Source organism: Pinus tabuliformis, chromosome 9, assembly GCF_031772625.1.
Source record: "Pinus tabuliformis cultivar Carrire ecotype Pingquan chromosome 9, CPIR1, whole genome shotgun sequence".
Lineage (NCBI taxonomy): Eukaryota > Viridiplantae > Streptophyta > Pinopsida > Pinales > Pinaceae > Pinus > Pinus tabuliformis.
This window is the reverse complement of record NC_142307.1, coordinates 1,260,768,346-1,260,792,139: the sequence shown is the minus strand read 5'-3', so window position 1 is coordinate 1,260,792,139 and position 23,794 is coordinate 1,260,768,346. Positions and strand designations below refer to the sequence as shown.

General features: G+C 35.4%; 1 protein-coding gene across 1 annotated transcript in view; it reads right to left on the bottom strand.

Annotated features, from left to right (window-relative positions):
• The window catches only part of CPI1 (cyclopropyl isomerase), a 301,987-nt gene that overhangs the window by 252,412 nt on the left and 25,781 nt on the right, over positions 1-23,794 (bottom strand). The window contains exon 3 of the mRNA XM_089439988.1: positions 16,472-16,605. Coding sequence (XP_089296114.1) covers positions 16,472-16,605 — 134 coding nt within the window. The remainder of the gene's footprint in view (positions 1-16,471; positions 16,606-23,794) is intronic.

The following is a 23,794-nucleotide window of genomic DNA, read 5'->3' as shown; positions in this document are numbered from 1 at the left end:
AGGAGGTGGAGCATGATCCGATTAAAGAATTAACTCAAATGGTTAAGGAAATGAGACTTGATTATGCTCGAGAAATGAGTGCCATGCAATCTAGGTTGGTACAAATGGAAAGAATCAAGCTCAGAATACGCAACCTAGGAATAATAATAACAACAGAGGAAATAATAATCCATGTCCGAGAATGAATCCTCTTAATGATCAGAGACCACCCACCTTGCTTGAGTATGCCAATATTGTTGATCAGCCAGTCCCATTTTGCAGACCATGTGAAATTTTTCTTGAAGAAAGTGCATGTGCCTTAGCCAGAAAAATCTTGGATGAAGCAGCAAATGAACAAATAAATAATCTCGATCCATGATGTTCCAAGGAAAGTCGTTGCACATATATGATCTCTTCAGCTTTCACCATCAATAACTTCAGTAATAAAAGAGATCCTATCATGCAGATGTATGGTGAAAAGCCATCTCAGGAGCAAATTTTGGAAATTGCAAAAAGTAAAGGGTATACTTTTCAAAGAAAAGGAAAAGAGTAAAGTCAGAATAAACAGGTTGCATCCGAATGATATAAGTCAGGATTAAAAGTAGATTGGGCCGCATGGATTAATAGCATTAAAATGTTTGTCCCAGTGCTCGAACTTCTCAAAATTTTGTCTTAGAGGGCATCATTCTTCAAGCCTTTTGGTATGGTTCAACAAGGTAATATTGATAACAATCCTAAGGATGAAGAAATTAAATTAAAGGATTTAAATTGCTACATGACCAATGAAGATCATCAGCCCTTCTTCTTGACTTTGGATATTAATGATCGTTTGCTTCATAATTGCATGCTTGATTCTGGTGCATCAACAAATGTTATGACTAAAAAGGTTATGGATCAGTTGAACTTAAGGATTTCTACGCCTTACCATAACATTTGCTCAATGGATGCTAAGAAGGTCGAAGTCCTTGGTGTGGTTAAAGATCTACCGGTTTCCTTAGCTAATTATCCATACAAGATCATCACCATGGAAATAGCCTTCATTGATGTTCTAGATGTATGGGGAAGGCTCCTCTCAAGGAAGACTTGGGTGGATATATTCAAATGGATCTCTCATATGCTATTATTCCTGCAGCGGCAGGTGGTATAGTCAGGTTATACAGGGAAGTTGAAAGAAGATACCATGTAGAAGTTCCCAAGAGGCCTGAGAATGGTGAAGAAATTGAACCATAGGGCCATCCACCGTATTTTGAGGTAGAATTCATCCAACCAGTATATCACTTTTCTTTCATCTTTCGAACAGAAAAAGAATAAGCTTTCGGAATGACAGCGATATGCAGCACAGTGGTGAACATTTACATCAGCTGAAAAAGGTCAAGTTTCAGCAGGGGACATCAGACAAACAACCTATTGATCTACCCGTTAACGAACATATGTTTCAGATTGTGCTACACAAGCCATAAGGCATCATTTGTATAGTATCTCTAACCCTACTCCCTTTTATTTCATGTCATTAGTTAGTTTTATTTTATGTGTCTTTACTTTTCAATTTGTTAGAGTAGATGTTTTCTATTATAGCAGATTATTCTATGTATACACGATGATTTGAATTTTAAATGGATATCTATTTGATGGATTTATGTTTTCTTGGTTATAAGATTTTGGATTCTCACATTGCTCCATTAAAGTAAAGTGTCCCCATATGGAGCAAGATGGATCTTTACTTGATTACAACAGGAAAATTATTCTGTTATTCCATTGTGTTGCACCCATTTTTTCACATTCCAAAGAAGCATGATCCAAAGACTCGAAGGAATTTTTTCAAAATCAGAATCATTAGCCAGCAGTCTGTCATATCCTTGTAAACCCATTCTGCAAATTCGTAATGTAAATGATGCTAGTACGATCATTTAATTATGTAACAACCTAGGTAAGCCTATGATTTTGGTGACAAATTTCATCCTAGGAGATTTTTCATCTCACTGATTATCTATGTTTCTAAACACGGATTATTGGCATAGTTTCTCCCTCTAGCGTCACCTCAAAGTTAGGGTGGAATTTATCGTCGAAGTCATAGGTGAGTACTAGTGTTTTAGTCGAGTCTATTGTAAAAGTGATTTGGGAATAGTTTAAGCTAATTGGCTAAATTATTTTATTACAAATCACTTGGTTTACTAGATCATATTGTGTTGCAGAATTGGGTAACTTTTATGAGGGTCTATAACGAACGGGTATTCTCCCTTTGGGGTTGAATTTATAAAATCTCATGTAAAAAATATTTTAGTGCATGGTCTCTCATACTTAGACACCATGGCTAAAATATATGAGGGTGGAAAAATAATTAATCCCCTCATGAGTCAATTAATTAATTTTTCTAGCAAAAATAAAAATAGAGCCTAAGCCTAAAAATTAATTAATTTAGAGTCAAAATTAAAATGTGAGAGAAATTAATTTCTCCAAGTGGAAAAATTCGTGGGTCTAAGAGAAGTTAATTTTTGGAGGTCCCCTACCAAGGGAATATTGGAAATTTCAAGAAAATTTGGACCCTTGGACCTTGATGGTTAAGTCAAAGTCAAATTTTTGAGGAAATTAGTTCAAAATAATTATTTTTGAACTAATAAAAGAAGGTTTTAATAAGAAATTCGAAAATTCCTCAAAAATAAGTATTTTCAGCCGCCGAGATTAAAATTTCATCAAGGATTTAACAACGATAGAGATTATTTTGATGGGGATCGAGCAAACTAGCCATTATTTTCAACTTGGAGGGATTTGTCTATAAATAGAAGCCATTTTGCTTCTATTTGGATCATGATAATCTTATGATGGTCTGGATCTGATGTAATTTTGTAAACATTGGTGTGAAGCCATTGTTCTGTTGGGAACGTTTGAATATCATAATAAAAGACTTTGGGGTACAGTTCATGGTGTCCTTGTCTCATTGATCAGTGGTATGTGTTGGGTATGTGCATTCCTATATTGTGCTTTAATATTATTTGAATCATTATTTTATTTGTAGATGATAGTAACATTCTATTGGTAAGTTTTGGGATTATCTTAGATGATTTAATTCATTGTATGTTTTAACGATTTTTCTTGAGAAAATATATAGAGTTTGCAGGTTCACCAACCCTTGGGCTCCAAGTTCACAGACTGTGGGCACAGGCTGACCTTGTTTGGACTTTGAATATTTTATGTGATGTTCTTACTTCGATAAGGTTATGGTTAACATTTTTTTTTGAAATACATCTAGCCATCATCAAAATTTTATTTAAAAAATTATTCCTCAAAAAATCTTTCAAGCATTGTACATTTGTATAATTTGTAAATAGATTTTGTATAATAAATTTTTGTAAATTTTCTAACCCTTGTTTTGTAGTTGGGGTTTGGGGTTTTTGGGGCTTTGAATTTTTTGTATATATTGGGGCTTTGGGCACTTGTAAATTTATTTGTGGGGGTGAAATCCAAGAAGAATTGTTGGATTAGAGCTAGATCTAGGCCCTTGAGGGTAAGATCTAGTCTCTAGAATTTTTTGCAGGGCCAGCAACTGAAGAATTTGCAGTGAAATTGAAGATCTTAAGCAAAGTCATTTTTCTGGCGAGGGTTTGAATTTTTTAGGGCCTTTGGGCCTAACATCCTCCATACCCCTAGTCGTCCAGTCTCTAAAGCCTTAGCGTCAACCTTTTCTAATCCCTAAGGCCTAGCCGTAGGCCCATAGAGGCCTTGGCTTGCCTCCTTTACCCCTGTCATGGCATTTTTTGGCCTTGGTTGGCCTGGTTGTGGCCTCTAGGCCACTCAGCTTCCCTTTTCTTCTTGTCGTAGGCCTGAAAAGGCCTTCCCTGCCTTCGTCTAGCCTTCTCTCACCCTTCTAGCCATTTGTCGTCCTCTCGGTGCCTCTCCTCATTAGGAGGAATCTTTCTTTAGCTTGCAGCAGCCCCTTGGAGGCTCTTTCTAGGGTGTCATAGGCCTTTATGGCCTCAAAAACCCTAGGCCACAACCCCTCTAAGGCCTCTCGTCCCTTCGTTAGCCCAATTGCAGCGTTCCTAGGTTTGTCATGAGGCCTTTGTGGCCTCTAGGCCTTAGCCACATGGCTATTAGGCCTTATCCCTCTTCTTCTAGCCTTCATTTTTTCCCTCATTTGTCCTCTTCCATCTCTAATTTGAGCATTTGATTTATGGACTAAATAATTGGTGTGTTTTGCATAGCTATTTGGCTGAATTTTTGTGTTTATAGGTCTTCAAGTCATTGACGAAATTTGGACAAGTTGGGCAAGTGATCTACTAGGCCTAGGACCTAAGGGTTTGACCTCTAACCCTCATTTTTCCTCAATGTTTGCTACAACAGTCTAATATCTTTCTAACAGTGGTGAAAAACACAAATAGTGGCATAAAAATCATATCTAAGGTGCCTCACACATTAATAAGTCACTGAAGCAATTTGGGCATTAATTATTTGGTCTAGATCTAGTTGTTTTAAGGACTGTCATCTCTGCAATAGAAGCCTAATTTCTAACAGTGGCACTGGTATCCTAAAGTGGCTAAGAACATTAAAGATATTTTGCATTTTAAGTGCTCTTAAGAAATTAGGTAAATTGGGCTTGTTTGATACACTTGGTTTTGAATAATTCATGGATCATTTCACTGATTTCATAAGTAATCCATTGTTGACATAAAATTCATTTGTTGCTTATCATAAGTGCTTTCTCTTACTCGTGCTCTATTGCTCATAATTATAGGCATTGTTTATAATTTAGTGGCTAAATGATTCGATGATTATTGCTAAGAAAAGGACTAATACTCGTGGTTTCGTTGTGAGTTCCAAAGTTCTCATAATTTCACATCTAATAAATTCACTCGCTCAAGCACTTAATCCATAATTGTATCTCTTAAGCGAATTTGTGAATGTAGCCATTTTGATTAGAAGCATCTCATAGTAACCATTTTATTGTTGACTAATCATTGAAGAACATTGGTTAAGAGCATTTGTAATCTTATTGGCATAGCTTGTTCTAATTGAGCATCATTGAACAATTTGTGATCTTGAGGTTCTAACAATCTAATGGTTGTGATACCTTGGCATATAAGTGTTCTTTTTTTAAAGGCTTCTAATCTATTTAAATATCCCTTGATAATTTGCATTAAGTAACACTGTCATATTTTGAGAATTGATAATCATTGGTATTTTGTATTGAGAATCATTTGCTAATCTATGTTACCGGATCTGACAAGCAGAGGGCCAAGATCCATGGATCTGATCTGGATCCAGATACGGATACGCCTGGAAACGTGTGAAATACAGCACTGTGGCGGTTCTTTATTTTACGGAAACGGATATCTTCTCCCAAAACGCATCCCGAGACTGTATGCCGGAACTGCCAAAATGAAACAGAAAAAATTAAAACACTTTAGGTTTGACTTGCGGTTGCGGTTTTAACTTTTAGGTTAAACACTATAAAGTAGGCCCTCTTAGTTGTCGGCAGCACCATTCTTTATAAATCTCGAACAGAGCAGCCGCAAACGTTAAAGCAGTCGAATGTTTTTATATTGCAATGTTATTTGAATCAGCCACAGGGATTATATACCGTTCTTCGACCCAGCCACAGGGATTATATACACCGTGACCCAGCTGCAGGGTAGATAGAAACGCAAGCAGGTTTCCAAACAGCCACGGAAGACAACGCTTTGACTATTCCTGTTCCAGTTCCATTTGGCAGTGGGCTCAAGCTTGTCGGCAGACAGCTATTGTCAACGCCACCAACTCGCACGGCTAGCCAGGTAAAAAAAAATCACGATATTTGTGTCAATAAATATTATCATTATGGAAATCTCTATGGATAAATGGCTATACATACGCTATATAATTATTAATATGTTCATAACAAAACAATGAAAACATTACATACGCTATCCAAATGAAAACATTACATACGCTATACGCTAACAATTTGTTATGAACGATATATTATACACGCTATATATTATATATGCTATTTAATATTTAATATTTATATATACGCTATATCTCTAGTGAGCGTATGGAAATCTCAAATGTGAGCGTATATATTATTATTTATATAATTTAATAATTATTATTATAAATATAATTATATTATAAAATCGTTATTATAAATATCAATGTCATTTTTTTATTTATATTAGTAGTATTTAAATTTTAATATTCAACCATTCAGATTTTAATATTTTATTATGATGTATTTTAATTGTGTATTTAGATTTATATTTATATTTATTTCATTATGAAGTGTTAGAAAATTTCAAAATTATTTGTTAAATTTTAATGTATTTCATTTTTTTATTTTTATCATTGTGTATTTTAATTTTTAATTGTATATTGATAATATATTATAATTTGAATTTTATATGCAGTTAGGCAACCTATAGTCTATAGACCATTATCATTATGGAACCATCACAACATGAGCAGAGTGAAGGGGAAATCATCAAAACGGACCCAAAATCTCCTCTATGGCAATATGTGGAGATTATTGGAAAAAAATCCTGGAGGTGGTTCATTTAAATGGAAATGCAATGAATGCCAAGATATCAAAAATGGTTCATATACTAGAGTGAAAGCCCATCTCACTAGTCAAACCAACACAGGGGTGCAAGTATGCACCAGGCCAAAAGATGCAAATGGAAAACCTGGCAAAGGTTTGAGTTCTGGAAAAATGAAATTCTATGCATCTTTGCAAGAAGCTGCTGATAGGAAGCTTGCTAAGGGAAAACACCCTGTGCAAAGCTCTACAACTAGGCCTCCATTGCCATCTAGGCCTGCTGCCACAACTAATAAAAGGCCCACTCTAGGCCCTCTTGAAGCAGCGTTCAATAATCAAGGTAGAGACATAGCCGATGAACATGTAGCTCATTGCATCTATGCAAATGGGCTAGCATTCAATTTGGTGCGTTCCCCTTATTGGCAACAAATGATTAAGGTTGTTAATGAAGCGCCAAAAGGGTACAAAAGCCCTGGATATGAAAAGGTCTGCACTACTTTGTTAGCATCAGAGAGACAATCCGTGGATAGACAGCTACAGGCAATCCGAGATACATGGGCAGAAACAGGTGTGTCCATCATTTCTGATGGATGGAGAGACCAAAGAAACCGTCCATTAATTAATGTTGTTGCAGTATGCCCCCAAGGGGCAATGTTTTTGAAGGCTGTTGATTACAGTGGAATAGAGAAAGATGCATCTTTCATATCCACAATTCTTATTGATGCAATAGAAAGTGTGGGGTCGCATAATGTTGTCCAAGTCATTACGGACAATGCACGGGTTTGTAAAGTTGCAAGTTTGATTGTAGAGGGTCGATATGATCACATATTTTGGACTCCATGTGCAGTACATTCATTGAACCTTATGCTTGTCAAGATTGGTGAGATTGAATGGATTAATGAAATATATGTAGTATCAAAAGAAATCCAAATGTTCATAACAAATCATTCAATGTCCCAAGCCATTTATCGGGGTTTTGCAAAGTTGGAGCTACTGAAGGTACTTTTAAGTTTTTTTTAATCAATATTATTTGTATTGGAAATTCTTATTTTTAATTACAAATTTATATATGGTTTCTCATTTGAGATTTGACTTTTTGAAACTTGTAGGTTGTTGAAACTCGTTTTGCCTCCCACACTCTTGTCATAAAGAGACTTGTGGAGGTAAGACAAGCATTACAAGCAATGGTCATTGACCCTCTTTGGGAATCATGGAAGACTTCCACTTCTGATAGAGGGCCAAAAATCAAGTCCATCATTTTTGATGATGCATGGTGGGACAAGGTTCAATACCTTCTACGGTTCACTGAACCAATTTTGACCTTGATCAGGGCATTTGATACAAATACACCTTGCTTGGGGGAAGTTTATGAAAACATTGATAGTATGTTGGAGAGGATAAGGGAAATTATCAGGGCAAGTGAAAATGACCCTTATGAAACATTCTATTATTTAGTGAAGGACATCGTTACAGAAAGGTGGAACAAAATGACCACACCATTACACCTTTTGGCATATGCATTGCACCCTAAATACTATCATTCTAAAATTTTGTCTTTACCTGGTAGAACAGCACCAAACAAGGATTCTGAAGTGGTACAAGGATATAAGACAGCTTTGAGGAAAATTTATAGAGATATGGGAGTTGCAATGGAAGTCCGCCAAGAATTTGGAGGGTTTGTACAGTCTACTGGTAGCTTTTCAGATCCAGTAGTTATGGATGATCGAGGGCATCTTGATCCTATTACTTGGTGGGGCTTCCATGGTGGGGATAACATTCATCTCTCTACTCTAGCCACCAGGTTGTTATCACAGGTTGCTAGTTCCTCATCAGCTAAGAGGAATTGGAGTACATATGTCTTCATCCATTCAATGAAGCGAAATAGGCTGGGAGCGGCAAAGGCTGAGGATCTTGTTTATGTTCATTCCAACCTCCGTCTTCTATCACATGTTGAACCAGAGTATAAAAAAGGTCCAAGCAGGATGTGGGATGTGGAGCCTGAGATCTCTGACTTGAACCTGACACTGAATGCCATGACTCACCTCAACCTACTTGAGGATATTGTTCCACCACCAGTCCAGCTTACTGATGCAACTTCCTACATTCCAAGACCCCCATCATCTATTCATGATGTAGAGTTGCAATATGCAGAAGATATAGATCCATTTGAGGATATGTAAATGTATTTACTATTATCATTTATGATATTATGATCTTTTTTGTTACTTTGTATGAGGGAGGATGCATCATTTCAATGTTTCAATCTTCATATTTATCATTCAGTTTTCTAAAAGGGTTTGATGGTTTCATGGAGTATTTGATTTTTTAGCTCTAAAGTATTTTTTAAAATTTTAAAAATATTATTATATTTTATTTTTTGTGTACGTGATGTATCCTTGCCATATCCAGATCTTGGATTTTCAAAAAACTAGCGAATCCAAATCCGTATCCGTATCCGTATCCAAATCCTGGTAACATAGCTAATTATTAAAGTGGATAACTGCTCTAAGTGCCTTGCTATCATTGTTATCATCTTGTAGAAGATAATTTTGTCTTGAGGACTTGGGTAACTGTTTTGAAGGGATCTCTTGTTCATTTTTTGGCACTTGATAACTTGGCACATTCTCTTGTGGTTAAAGATTGTCTCTTAATTTCCATTAATAAGTACTTATCGTCATAATTGAAGACTAATCATAATTAAAGTACTTAACATAAACAATCTTAACTCAAGAATCACTCTCTCATCTAGCATTGCATTCTAAGTCTAGTTGCATTAATAACTTACCTCCAAGCATAAGCTTCGTTGATAGATATTTAAGATCACCCTTTCTCAATTTAGCTTGAGGGACTTAGCACCTCTTTAGTGGTTAACACGATGACCTTGCAGTCATCAAATCCACAGTCTCTGCAGCGCCGGAGGCATCGGGTGGTTGGAACACAGGGGGAAGTATCGTTAATCAAGCCTTTGCTTGCTTCCCGTTGGCTTCCATCCCACAACCTACTCTAGAGACTGGTTCCAAAACAGTTAAGGGGAAGGTTACACTTAGAAAAGGAAACTAACTTAAAATTAACCAAGATTTTTCATTTCACCTAGTTGGTAGAATTTGCATCTCATATAGGATAGTGAAACATCCAAGCAATGATTGTTCATCCAGTTACTTGGCATCTAATTGGTAATAAGCAAGAATTCGACTCCATAAAGCACTGGTATCATATTCAAATCTAATCTAATTTTTAAGTCTTGCTAAAATTAACCAGGTAGTTAGGCCATTCAATCGTGTCTCCCGGACTCGTTGGTTGCCAACTTGTCCTTAATCTTCACATTTCCATAGGGACTACCCCCCATAGCCTGTTCTTGGGAGACACCTATAACGGAGTGGGCAAGGATGAGAGTGACATCCCCCGCCCTAAGTCGTTGTCGCAGTGCCTGTACAATTTGAGGGACAACAAGGTCCTTAACCTCTACCCTTATTTGACTAACCAAATAGAGCTAGGTGCTCACCAACACCCTTCGTGTTGGATTTTGACTCCTCCAAGTCTCCTCATGGATATAGTCATCCGAAAGTCTCTCAATGTCAAAAGGGTTTTTCCAAGTAGAAATACAGTTGACAAAGGGTTCCTCTGAAGTTGGGAAACCATTCAATGCCATGCTCACTTGCTCTACATTGCAGCCTTATCCCCAACCATTGGAAGTTGATCATGAATTTGTGTGACCTTCATAAGGTAACTAGCCACTATGTCTGATCTGGTCATCGCTATTCATATGAGTTTGTTATGCAATATCATCTTCCCATTTATGTTCTAAATCTGGAAAAGACTAACCAGGCATCTAACATCTCCTTCTTCATCTTCTTCTCGAATACATAAGGGATTAAATGGTCTTTTATGGAATCCAAGATCATCCACTTGGTCTCAACTTCTCATGGCATCCTTGACAATATCCTAGAGATCATTCTCTTTTACTAAGAGTGTAACCCTCATCTTCCATGAAGAAATCTGAAACACTATCCAATTTGTCCTTAGATCGGAGGCCCGTTGCTACCATCTCTCAGATTTATTGTACAAACTCTCAAATCAGAAAATAAAACTTCGAAATTCTCTTAATACTAGTCCATCTCTATGATATATTTACCGTTGCAAATCCTTGAAAATCTCAATTAGAAATCAAGCTCGAATATATCGTGTGAGAATTTCAAGCCCTTGATGACTAAGGTCCTTACAATTTCAATGAAACAAGTAGATTGTTGAATTTAATTAATGCTAAAATTAAATTTCAAACCACATAATTAGTCACACAATAGCTAGAAATTAAATAACAAAAGCATTAATTTACACATACATAGGTAATTAGTTCTTCAAATTAGCTTCTCATTTCTTCGAAAAAACTTACAAGAAAACCTCCACATATTGCCCAAAAAACACTGCATAGATACCAAAAACACCTTGGACTGAGCAAAGTGATTGTTGCATGGATATATGGCCTATCTGCATGAATTGTACAAATACCTACACACCCTGTTCATATGACTATATGGATCCATATGGTATTGTCTGTATGATTTTACAAGACTGTATGCTGCTAGAAATGTCTCTTTCCTAGATGTCCGCTCTCTCCCCCTCTTTGTTGCTCAACCTACTCAATTGCTCAAATGTATTCAAAGCCTCTACCTTGCCCTATCTTTATACTTCTAGTGGAGAATCTATTTTTAAGATTACTGCCAATGTAATTCATGCATGAGATACAATTTTAGACTCAAAAGTTAAACATAAGACTTTCAAAAAAAATTTACTTAAGTGAAATGCAAAATTCTTTTCCAAAATAGAATCACTTTTCAAAAATATCTTGAACTACTGGCATGTTCACAACTAACCTACACAGAAATTCTTGTCCAAAATATAATTCTCAACACTTACACACTATAACAGGCAAAAAAAGGGGTGTTAAAACAAGATTAGTATCACTCAATATATTGGCTTTATCATAGAGTTTCTTGTAGAAACTAAGTTCCTATAATGTGTTATTTTTTGGAACGACAAAGTTTGTTCTTCAAGTTAAATACTCCAAAAGAGTTGGAATTTATAGATCTCCATTTGGGATACAAGAATATATATTAAAATGTATGAATGAAAATGATGATACAATTGAGAGTGAGGGTCCTGTATATATAGCCAGGTAAGTACCCTTTCACGAACGGTCATGTATGTAGAGACATGCCTCTTTGTTTAACTAATTATTATTTTAATTACATATTATTGTGATTATTATTTATTATCTATATTTATTACTTTTACATAATTATATTCATAACATTGTCTTCCTCTTCAAAAAGCTTTGTCCTCAAAGCTTGCTGATGAAAGGGCTTGATCTCTTTTTCTGTTTCGAATGTCTTCTCATCTCAAAACTGTCATCTTCGTTGATACAAGTTGATATGATCCTTGGAGTGATAAATAAAATTGTCGAACTGAGAATGGATCTGACCATCCTAAATTAATCTTCTGTGGAATCTTGTGGTTACTAGATACTTCGTGTGAATTGTTATCACAACACTGAATTGTACTGACATTAGTAGTCTTCGGAACATAAGTTTGTTGTTTATGTTCAGAGTGATACAGATTCGTAGATTGATTGAGATGTTTGTTCATGTGATTCGAATGTAGATAAAGAGTTCTTTTGATTTGTCTTTACCCTATCATGTGTGTGGCGATATTCTAATTTACTTCAGGTGACGATGTTGTTGAGTTGGTTACAGAACCTTCACTTGGGATGTTTATCATCTAAACTGCAACATCTAAGTGCGTCTTTTCTTCAACTGGTTTGCCTTCTTCTTGAGTTATGATATTCACTGGATCGGTATTCGTTCCCTTATCTTCAACTTGGACTGTTACAACTGGAGATTTTGATACTTCTTCTTGAGTAAGTTGTTCTAACTTGTCTTTTAATGATTTCTTATCATCCTTAAGTTTCTTAATTTGATTGAGCAGACTTTGATTATGGTTTCTCAGACGTAAAAGTTCTTTGGTTTCTGATTTATCAACCTTATTTTCAATGTTTTGACTTTTAAGCTTTTCATCTTTTAGATCTCTGATTTGTCTCAATAAATTCTTATTAAGGTTCTTTAAACGTAAATTTTCATCTTCTTGTTCTGATAAGTGCTTCTTGAGTTCTTTCTTTGTGACCTTAGTCTTCTTGACTTGTGCAATTAATTTTTCAGTGTGGTCCTTGAGGCGAGAAATTTCTTCGTCCTTTTCCATTGCTCTGATACCATAAAGTTAAATACTCCAGAAGACTTGGAATATGTAGATCCATTTGGGATACAAGAATATATATTAACATGTATGAATGAAAATGATGATACAATTGAGAGTGAGGGTCTTGTATATATAGCCAAGTAAGTACCCTTTCACGAACTGTTATGTCTGTAGAGGCATGCCTCTTTGTTTAACTAATTATTATTTTAATTACATATTATTGTGATTATTATTTATTATCTATATTTATTACTTTTACATAATTATATTCATAACATTTTCCTCACACAATGATATTTGTCCTTGAAGCTAGGGAGTCAACATTTTTAAGCAATAGGGCTTCAGGGAGCATTTTAAGAACCCCCCTAAATTTACATGTATAATAAATGGGCGAATCTCCATGGTATATAGGAAAAATGGAAGGCGATTTTATCAATGATATGATATGTATATATAATATTTGGCGAATCTCTCACCAGGCATGGCAAATATTTTACTCAATTATAAAATCTTGTGTTTATTGAATACACAAATGAAATCATTGCATTTCTTTAAAATATCTTTTGAAATCAAAATTACGGAAATTACATATCGATAACCTAGTGGGTGTAAGATAAAATTCACCCATGCCATTCACAGAAAGCATGAGAAAAAACCTAATACTATATATAAAACCAGGAAAAATTCAAATTCATCACTTCTAGGGACCTCGTAACCACCCTGCCAATACACAAGTATGTTCCTGTTTGCAATTAGAAAAATTACCCAAATTACAATCTGTTTACTCCAGCATATGTTGGAAAGTTATAGAAGGATGACTAGTGCAATCAATCCATTCCTTTTAGCCCTGGATTTGTTTCAGTTTAAAACAGAGGTATACAAATATACTTGTCCAATGTCTATGCTTTAACCATTCACCTTAAGATGTTTTTACAATATAATTTCCTAAGTCTATTTAATATCTTCATTATCATAAAAACCAACCTATATCCATCTTAACTCCACATCTACCACTCTTAGGGGGATGAAATCTATTTATCCCTCTGAGCACTTGGTAGACCCAGAATTAAGATGGATCTAAGATGATAGAATTTCCCCTTTAAATAGTATATGCCACATGAATACCATGGTATTACCATGGGTTATCATAAACCTGGAGCTTAAAAATTACTATTAGTAATTTATAAAAATTAATAAAATTAATAGTTGATTTTTATTTTATTTTTTATTTTAACCAAGCTAAAATGTTTAACATACATTAAATTACAACATCCATTTTTACTCTTGATCGGATCAAATATTTTTTCACTCTATGCTAGTTTGCATATCACGATATTTGATACCTCTCGGGGGTTAGTAGATCCAGAGTAAAGATGGATCTATGCTGGTTTAATTCCCCCATTTAAATAGGCTACATTCCAGGTGAATACCATGGGTCAATACCATGTGTCATTTTGGTGAATACCATGGGTCAATACCATGTGCCATTTTTATTTTTATTAATACTAATATTAGGGTTAATAATGTTTTTTTGCATGGTATTAATAACAATCTAGTCCATGGTATTTGTCCCATAGTATTTTTCCCATAGGTTTCACCTAAATATAATGCATTTTTTGAGTGTTTGTAAATATAAGGTAACGTATGGAGTAAATATAAAAAAACATTTTATTTGTTTACCATACCTCTCGTTTATTTATATTTTTATTAATTTACCATACCTCTTTTACAAATATGGTATTTGGCCCATAGGATTCACTTAAATAAAACCTCTTTCTTGAGCCTTCATAAATAGAACGAGGGTTATGGACTAAATATAAAAAGAGGTTTTATTTATTTACCATGCGTCTAGTTTATTTATATTTTTATTTATTTACCATACCTTTTGAGTAAGTATAAAAAGACGTTTTATTTATTTACCATACCTCCACTTTACTTATATTTTTATTTGCTTACACCCTTGCATGTATATAAAGTGACTTATGGAGTAAATATAAAAAATGTTTTATTTATTTACCATACCTCTCATTTATTTATATTTTTATTAATTTACCATACCTCTTTTATAAATATGGTATTTGGACCTTTGGCCCATAGGATTCACTTAAATAAAACCCATTCTTGAAAATGGGCGAATGGATTCACTTAAATAAAGCCTATTCTTAAAAATGGGCGAATGGATTCACTTAAGTAAAACCTATTCTTGAAAATGGGCGAACCAAAGGTTGTAACTCCTAATTTCAAGGGCTAAATTTACCTTTTTTACCCTCTCCCTTAAAATAAGGTGGGCTATTTGAGGTGATTTGTAAAAATGTACTATAATACAAAATATTCGCCCACTAAAAATTTAAAACCCCTTAATTTCGCCAAAGGGCGAACATTCGCCCCTAAAATTTTCTATGTAGGGCTTCTTCTTGACACAGTGCCTTGTAAATACAACCAACTAACGAAACATGATTTCTGCCATCTTTTTCATTGGCTTCCACTTATCACAATGCAACGAGCACACCTATCTCTTCCTAGGAGTGAGTACAACTAACAGAACTCCAATTGGAATCCTTTGGCTAAGAGGTCATGGGTGAGGAGTATCTATTCCACTGATGCCCAGGACTTGCACCTATCCCGAACTACTATTGCAGGCATTGGTGTACAACTAACATGAGCACAAGCACAAGTGTGTCATTGGAAAATTTGAAACCCGGTGGGGACATTAACAGCACCCCACTTTCACTAACCTGGCTAGCCACCATTGACATGGTTTCTACCATTCAATAACCCAAGCCCATAAATACCATGCCACCACAATCACAAGTCCAAAAACAACATTTGGGAACCAAGATTCATAAAACCTTAATAGTAAACACAAAAGGGAGTGTGGTTGTAACTTGTAAAAACACTATGCACCAAGCATAAAATTACATTTATTACAAGATTGCATAATTTGTTTCTAGTCAATTTGAATCCAAGGCTTTTTTCTTCACCTTGCTTTTCATTATGTTAACTATTTTCGCTACATTTTATTGGATGGAAGGAACAAGTCAGGAGGCTCTGGTATTGGGGAAAAATTCTTTACTTGAAAACACTCCTCTTAAATGCCAGAAATGGACAACTAATGTCAGGAGGTGTTTCCAGCCTTTTCTACAAAAGAATGCACTACATAAATGTCCCTACTAGCATTTCCAGAAGATCCTTGTAGATTTTCATACCACAAACATCAGTGGTGCCATGTTCTGGTAACAGATATTTTTAATATTATGGCAGATACCAATGTTGCGAAAATCGCAATTTAATCACGATTTTTTACCTGAAATAATTAAATCAACGATTTTTTCATTCTGATAAAATTGCGATTTAATCCCGATTTTTTCCCAAAAAATCTTGATTTTTGTATTTTTTTTTTATTTTCCGATTTTTTGATGATTTTTACCAATTTTTACGATTTTTTCCAATTTCGGACTCTCGCTGATTTAATCCCGATCACAATGTTCGCAACATTGGATAGAACACCTAACTGTAGAGTTAGAAAAAATCAGCAGTGAAATATCAAAAAGAAGACTGTAATTTGTCTTTGTTGTCTGGTTAGTTGCTACAGAACAAAATTTGTTATTTACTTCTGCTATAATAATGGAAGAATACTTAACCAATGCAAGAAAAAATAAAGTACAGCAACTGAAAAATAGCTTCACAGAAAGCATGACACACCATTACAAAATGCTAATAGGAATTGCAACGAACCTCATACAAGCGAAATGGAACAACTATGCCAAGGCACAATGTCAGCCAGAATGGTGTATAAACTAAGAAAAATATCTCGCCCCATCTCTTGCTTGGGTCAGAAGCAAGCCACAAATTTTGCAGCTTAGATGAACCTGCAAACTAGAGAAAGAAGTTAAGAGAATTTAACATAATTTTGGAACCAGATGAATATATTCACTTTTAAAGGCACTCCAGTTTCATATAAGCACCAGGTAAGATTTTCTACCACTTCTCTTTCATCTTTTGAGCATTATTAATGGATTTATGGCCCCTCAGTACAGAACATAGTACACATACTAATAACAAGTTCTATGTGGACTAGAAGTACTTTGGTAATGTTTCTCATTTTCTCATCAATAATGGAGGAAGACTTGAACACACAGATTAGAACCAGTCAAGCATTTTCACCAATTTGTGTTTAAGAAAATTACTCGTGAACACAGTTCTAAAAAATGCCCTACAATAAACTATCCTACATATCAAAATAACAGTTAAAAAATGGAGTTAGCCATTCTGAGCATGATGTTCTCTAAATCAAAATGCAGAGTGAAGCAACATTATAAAGTGGGTGACATGTAAGCAACCAAGATATTGTAGACTTGCAAAACGGGCATGATAAACATTTTGATTTGATAAATTTTTACTTTTGTGACAACAAAAGAATATGCCACTGATAAATTCTTAATTAGTCCTTCTGCAGTTGTTCTCTTTACTTAATAAGCAAACGTTCTTTGCTGGTAATGGTACACATACATGACCAAACTGGGAATATGTAAAGTGAGCATATAAAATGGTTTAGAAATGCAATATAAGTGCATGCAGTCCATTGCTTAGCTTGTTCAGCGTATTTGTAGTTCAAAGTAGCACATATTCATCTTGACTTGCCTTTTAAGTTTGAAGTTCAAGTAGCACATATTCTTGTTGCACTTTCAATTTTAATTCTCTTGAAGATATCAGCTCAAGAACTTCCATCTGGAAAGGATGCCGCCCAGCAAATTACATATCAGATTAAACTTCAATTTATATCTACTTCAAAAATAGGGTGGGATAATTTTGAGGGAATGTAAAGCTTTGACTGTCCTTCAGATGTTAGATTAAATTTAAGGTTAGGTATTGCTCTCTATAAGTATATTGCAAAATAAAAATGTTACATTGCATGAATAGAACTTCTGCCTGAACAATTTCACACAGTCACAACAATCACCTTCTTTAGTCCATATATATCTACCATATGCCTGATATCTGAAACATAAGACAATGTTGCCTTTTTTCAAACAAAAAAAAATCCGTTAATAAATAATAAGTTTGAAGTTCAAAATAAGACCATCTGCAGACTCCAGAGATAGATGGACAAGATAATCTGAAGAAAATGCACTGAAATCAAAAGTAAAAACTCATATCTGCTAAGCCTTCAGAGTTCTAACAAAATCAGAGTGTCTTGGTTACTTCATCCTACTCCCTAAAAGCTTTCACTGTTTACCTTTACTATTCAGAATTTTGGTTGACTAGAAACTTCACAATCTTTGCTGCACACAAACAAGCAGGAGATTTTCCAAAACTGAAATTTTCAATAGGTCTTAGCAGATACATAATGGCTGAGGAGGATGAGCAGACTCCATGTTGATTGACAGCTGTATTATACACCTGTATACTTGATTCTGATTTAAGATTTAGATTGAAGATGCCTTAACACTAACACACTCCCTTGCTATGTTATATATTATTGTTTTTCCTTTTGACTGCATTGTGTCACCAGTGGACAATATTCAATTTTCCTTTCTTTCATTGTTTCTAGTATCTACTGGTCAGCTAATCATTTGAACCTGCAATTTCTTCAATTCTTCCTCATATTGTTTTTTTTTTCATTTGTCATTCCTTTGAAAAAAAACAGGCACTGAGTTACCCACAAAGTTCAAACATAAGCTTTGAAGTTTGAACTCCTCAATCACCCCAAATTTCTACTCTACGAGGATTTTTTGCCTACATCAATCTTTTCTGATCATCCTTCTAGAGTTAGAGCCCTTGGCCACATGAAATTCTACCCAAAAAATATTTAGTACATGTTACCCCTATTTCAAAACGGGTACCTACATCTATTGCATCATTTTTAAACACCATTGTAAGCCCGAGGTCACAAGTCAAAAGCCATGAAAGAACCATGTGAGGCCATGTAGGCATCCTACACCTTGTGTCATATTGAATCAATTGTTTTTAATTGGACCATGCCTAGTCCCTTTGAGTTCACCTCAAGTTCCTTTCATCCTGGATAGGATTGGAGGGCCTTAGATGGGCTTATACGAGAACTCATGGTTTTATGTGAACCTTGCTTATTTATGTAGAGGTGACCACCAGTGTAGGGGGCAATCCAACCCATGTTGGGTGCACTTGGCTCATTCCACATGGTTATGAGTCTATCGAGTCTATAGGTGGCCTTGGCTTTGGTGTAGTATCCCTTGTGAAAATTTCTGAATCTAACAAACCAGAAATCCTATTGTAGTAAACTGACTTGCATTACCTACTTGTGTTCTTCGTTTTAACAAGTTATTTTCAGAAATATTCAGAAAATATTAATGCAAATACACTGCAGCCTACACCAATATACAGATCAAGCACTGAAAAAATAAATGAGACAACCACACAAAGGACACACTTATTTTTGGACTAAACATCCCAAGAAAAACCCAGTGTGGGAAAACCGGTGCAGCAGCTCTGAGGGTTTTCTATTATTAAGCAGTAGTTATGAATACAAATGTTGGTTGCCCTCCCGGCAAACCAATGACAGAGAAATACAATGGCGGAAAACCTTAATGAGTTTTACCTCACTTCACCCGCCAAATTCCGAATAATCCGGCAGCAAAACTGGCTAACCCCGGCTACTTCTGCATTGACCCTGCGTAAGCCCTGCGTCAGCCCCACAGGATCTACATCAACTCTTCTGCCTACTGCGTCAACTTTCCCAGTTGTTCCAGCATTTCCGGCTTTCTTTTGGAAGGCAACTTTCTCCTTTGCGTTGGCCCTTCTGGCTCTGCGTCAAGGCTGCGTGGGCCCAGACTGGCCCAATGTCAATCCTCCTAGCTACTGCGTTGCCTCCACAAGCTTCTCTCTGCCTCTCTGTCAGTATTCCCGAACTATCCCTGCCCCTCAGCTGCAAGATCTCCCCAATCAATTTTCCTCCTGAGAACTTCTCACCTCAGAAAAACGATTTCCTCAATCTCTCTATGTGTCTTCTCCAACTGACCCTAAGCCTTCCTTTATACTTTTCCTGTTGAGAAATCAACGGTCGTGATCTAATCCCCAATTAATGGCTAAGATTAAATTAGACTTGATCCTCGCCTCTTAGAAGCTTCTCACCCATATTTTCATTAATACCCAATAATATTTTAATTTTCCTAAGTTTAGACTTACGAACCCCATTAAAAATATTAATTATTTTAATAAAATACAATCCGGCTGGAATTTCACCAAACGATTTCTAGGTCTTGGAGATCTCATGCGTTCTAGCCCCTCCACAAAATTTTGAAGCTAGAGCAGATCCGATGCTACCCAAAAATCAACATCCCTCAGATGTTTCTCATATATGGCAGTCTCACAATTAGCAACAATTTATGCTTCCCAAGGTAGTTCATGCTTCCCAATGCAATGTGGTCCCCAAAGTCAAAAAGTCATCAAGGTGTTAGACTGCAGACCTCAGTGAGAGAATGACATGCCACATGGAATATTTTCATTTAGATCAGGCATTATCAAGTTATGGCTTGTCAAAGTTGGTCAACGAGTGTTATAGGTTTTCCAGGTGCAAAACAAGGGAGTGTTGGTTAGATTTTCACATGCACTACATCAAAAGTGGTCTATTCAAGGAGAGGAACAAAACCCATGTTTCAGATTTTCCAAATCCTCAAGGGAATTAGAGATCATCTACTTAAGCATGATGATGTGACAAAACAAGATTCTAGGACAAAATTTGTCATGCAATACGTCAAAATTGCTCTACAGAAGAAGAGGAACAAAACCCACATCTCGATTTCTCCAAATTCCCAAGGGCGTTAGAGATCCAACACATGGCATGAGGACATGACAGGGAATGATGGTGTGGCAATGCAAGGCATAATTTGGTCAAACGAAGCAAGACCCAAATGAAATCAAGTTGAGCTACAACAAACTCAGGTGGCAAAATTGGCAAATTCATCAAAGCACTAGAGATCAAGCAAAAACGTGGCAAGGTCAAGTTTGCTAGCCATTATAAGTCAAGTCAACCAGCCATTGAAGCGCCTTGGACCATTCTTCAACTTTCGGGCCAGAAGCAAAGGGGATGTTGTACCTCCAAATAATATGTTGAGTCAATTCAACCCCTTGGTGGGAAAATCCATGAGTTGTAATGTAGTATCTTAATTAAAAGTCACTAAGTCTCCAACATGTGGATGACCAGTAAAAGAAATAATAATTTTCTAGAGGAAGAGACCAAATAGTCGTTAGCTAGTTGTTATCTAACCATTAGGAAAAAATTTATATAAGGATAGCCTCTTCCCCAGTCTATCATTTTCACTAGGGCGTGATGAAAGAGGCTAGCTTGATGATCTTTGCCTTTAGACTACACCTTTTCTGTCATCTTCACCAAACTTTTGAAAAGATAGTTAGGTAGATTTAGAGGCTTCTTAGAGGTGAAGTGCATTAGTAACCTGATGTGATATTGGTAAAGCCTACTAAACCTGCCTTCACAAGTGAAGTACTTCTGGATGGTCTTCATTAAAGGGTTGTACTTATCTAACAACTGCCTGCTAGGAAACATGTGTGAAAGAGAATCCTTGTACGGTGGCTTCAAAAACATTTTGTAGTGTGTAAAGCCCTAAAAATTTTAACAGGATATAACTATTCAAAATATAAGAATTTATCAATCTAATGTTGAGTACCTACCTAGCTGAAGATGTTTCTGATTTGCACTAGCTCCCGCTCCCGTTACCAAAAGACCAAAAACCTCCCAGCCAAACTAGGTATAGTCTCAGCACCCAACCCCAAAATACTTCAAATTCGAAGCATTTTGGCCCCGTTGCCCAAAAGTCTCAAGAACAACTACTCAAGCTCCATTATTCTCTGTGTCTTCCTCTTGTTAGTTCCTCCTCTACCTCCCTCTGTATCAAAGAATGTCCCCTTTTCTACAATACCCTTCCTCCTTTTATGCCCTCAAAAACTCCTCCGCCGCTTCTTCTTTCTTTATTGTTTTAATTTGATAAGTTCAAAAGTTGTAGAGGCCGTCACCGCCTTTTCCTTTCCCAATTTGTTGACCATGCACTCTTATTTATACAGTATCTCCTTTATCATAATGTTATGTTTCACTTTTGTTTGAATCGAATTATCTTCATAGTATTATGGTTTTATATATTCTTCTCTTTATTACATTCACTATTTAATATATATATATATATATATATACTTTCCTTTGATTTTATAGAATATGTTGTTTCTTTTGGAGAATAATATGTATATTATAACTCTTTTGTACATGGGTATAGTTCCTTTGTATGTAGTAGGGTACATACTTCCTTTGTTGTGAGTTCACTACACTGCATTTATCTTTAATTTTATATAATAGAATTATATATATGTATTATGGTGGTGGTACGTATATCATATACCCTACTATATTCTTATAAGTTAGGTATTCATTTCAATAGTTAATTCGTTACCTAAATATGGACGTTTTTTCAATATTAACTAATATATATACTAGTGCAGTGCAGGCGATGCATGCATATGTAGCTATCATATGCATGTCTCGTGTGCATGCTAATATCTGTATGTCCCCATTAATTTAAGATGGGTCCTTACATACACCCCTCCTTTAGAATACTTCGTCCCGAAGTTAGGGTATATAAAGTATTAGTAATTATTTAGCGATAAGTATAATCATGTAAGGATTATGTTCCATAATTGGATTTTCGTTTAATGTGGGGACACTCTAAAATTTATATTTTGAAAACTTTTTTTTTTTACAACTTTAATATCCATGCTTCCCAACCAGGTGCTCAAGCTATTCTAAAATCATCCTATCCTTCCTAATCTCTTCCACTCCCATCCTATCATTCTTCTACTGGAATATGCCATGGTTTCAGCTATACTGATCTGTGTCGACTACATCGACTTGATTTCTCAGTAGGCATCTGGCAGTCATCATCACATATCTAGGGGAGCGTGGCTCGCACAATCCTCCTATGACTCCAGGCTTTGGAGGATAAACAGTGGGTAACACCTCCACCCCTCCCTATAGGACCAAGGTTATCACCCTATCATGGAATCTTATTGAGCTTCAATTGTTCTTGAAACTTTTGTCATCACGTGGTCATATTGGTAACAATGTTATCTGCAATGTAAACACTTGTCCATACATTATAACATATGCATTAATATATTCAAAATAAACAATTTCTATATAATTCATACATGTTATCTACAATATAACATACTTGGCCATATCCAGCTCATGTTATTAGCTTTCATATTAACCTGTAATCATTCTTTTAATTCTATCTCATCAATCATATCCATATGCATCAATGAAATAAATTTATAGATATCTTAATTCATAACATAATTCATGATTTAGATTTTATAGCAAGTTTCATATTGGTAATTATATCCTAACAATGTTAATTAAATGTAAGCTGTATAGCATTTGAAACAACATCACAAGATGGAAGACAACTGAAGTCGTGTACTGAGTAATGCATCATAATTTCATATTGAAGTAATTGTAAAATTGGTTCTCATTGCTACTTGAAGTTGCATAGTTAATAGGAATTAGAGTTTAGGTTTGATATACCCACTTGAGCAGATAATTTGATCTTTGTGCTTACTTGGGCATGCCTTTCCTCGGCACATATTTAGCATGCGAATCTCGGTAACAATACGCGAATTGGATAAAAATTTAGTTGGATGGTTTGGTCAAAAGGTTGGATATGCCCAAATTTTCGGCATATATATGTTTCTGTTATGTTCTAACCTCTCTGAAAACATTTGTTCAAATCGTATTTTACCTATTCTAAAATAGAGAATAACCTTTAAATCTTTGCTTAATGCCCTGGAAAGTATTTAAGCAGTATGATTTGAAATATATATATCTGTATATATATAAGGTATATATATTACAATTACTGATAAAAAATATTTCTGAAGGAATGGCTATTCCTTCATCTTGAAAATGGCATTGAGTTAAGAGTTAATTATTAAAATAGTTTATTTAACATTTAATATCCTTGTAGGTGGTGCAGAGTAATCCTTTGTGACTTTGCTTGGGCCATTTTATTGTAATGA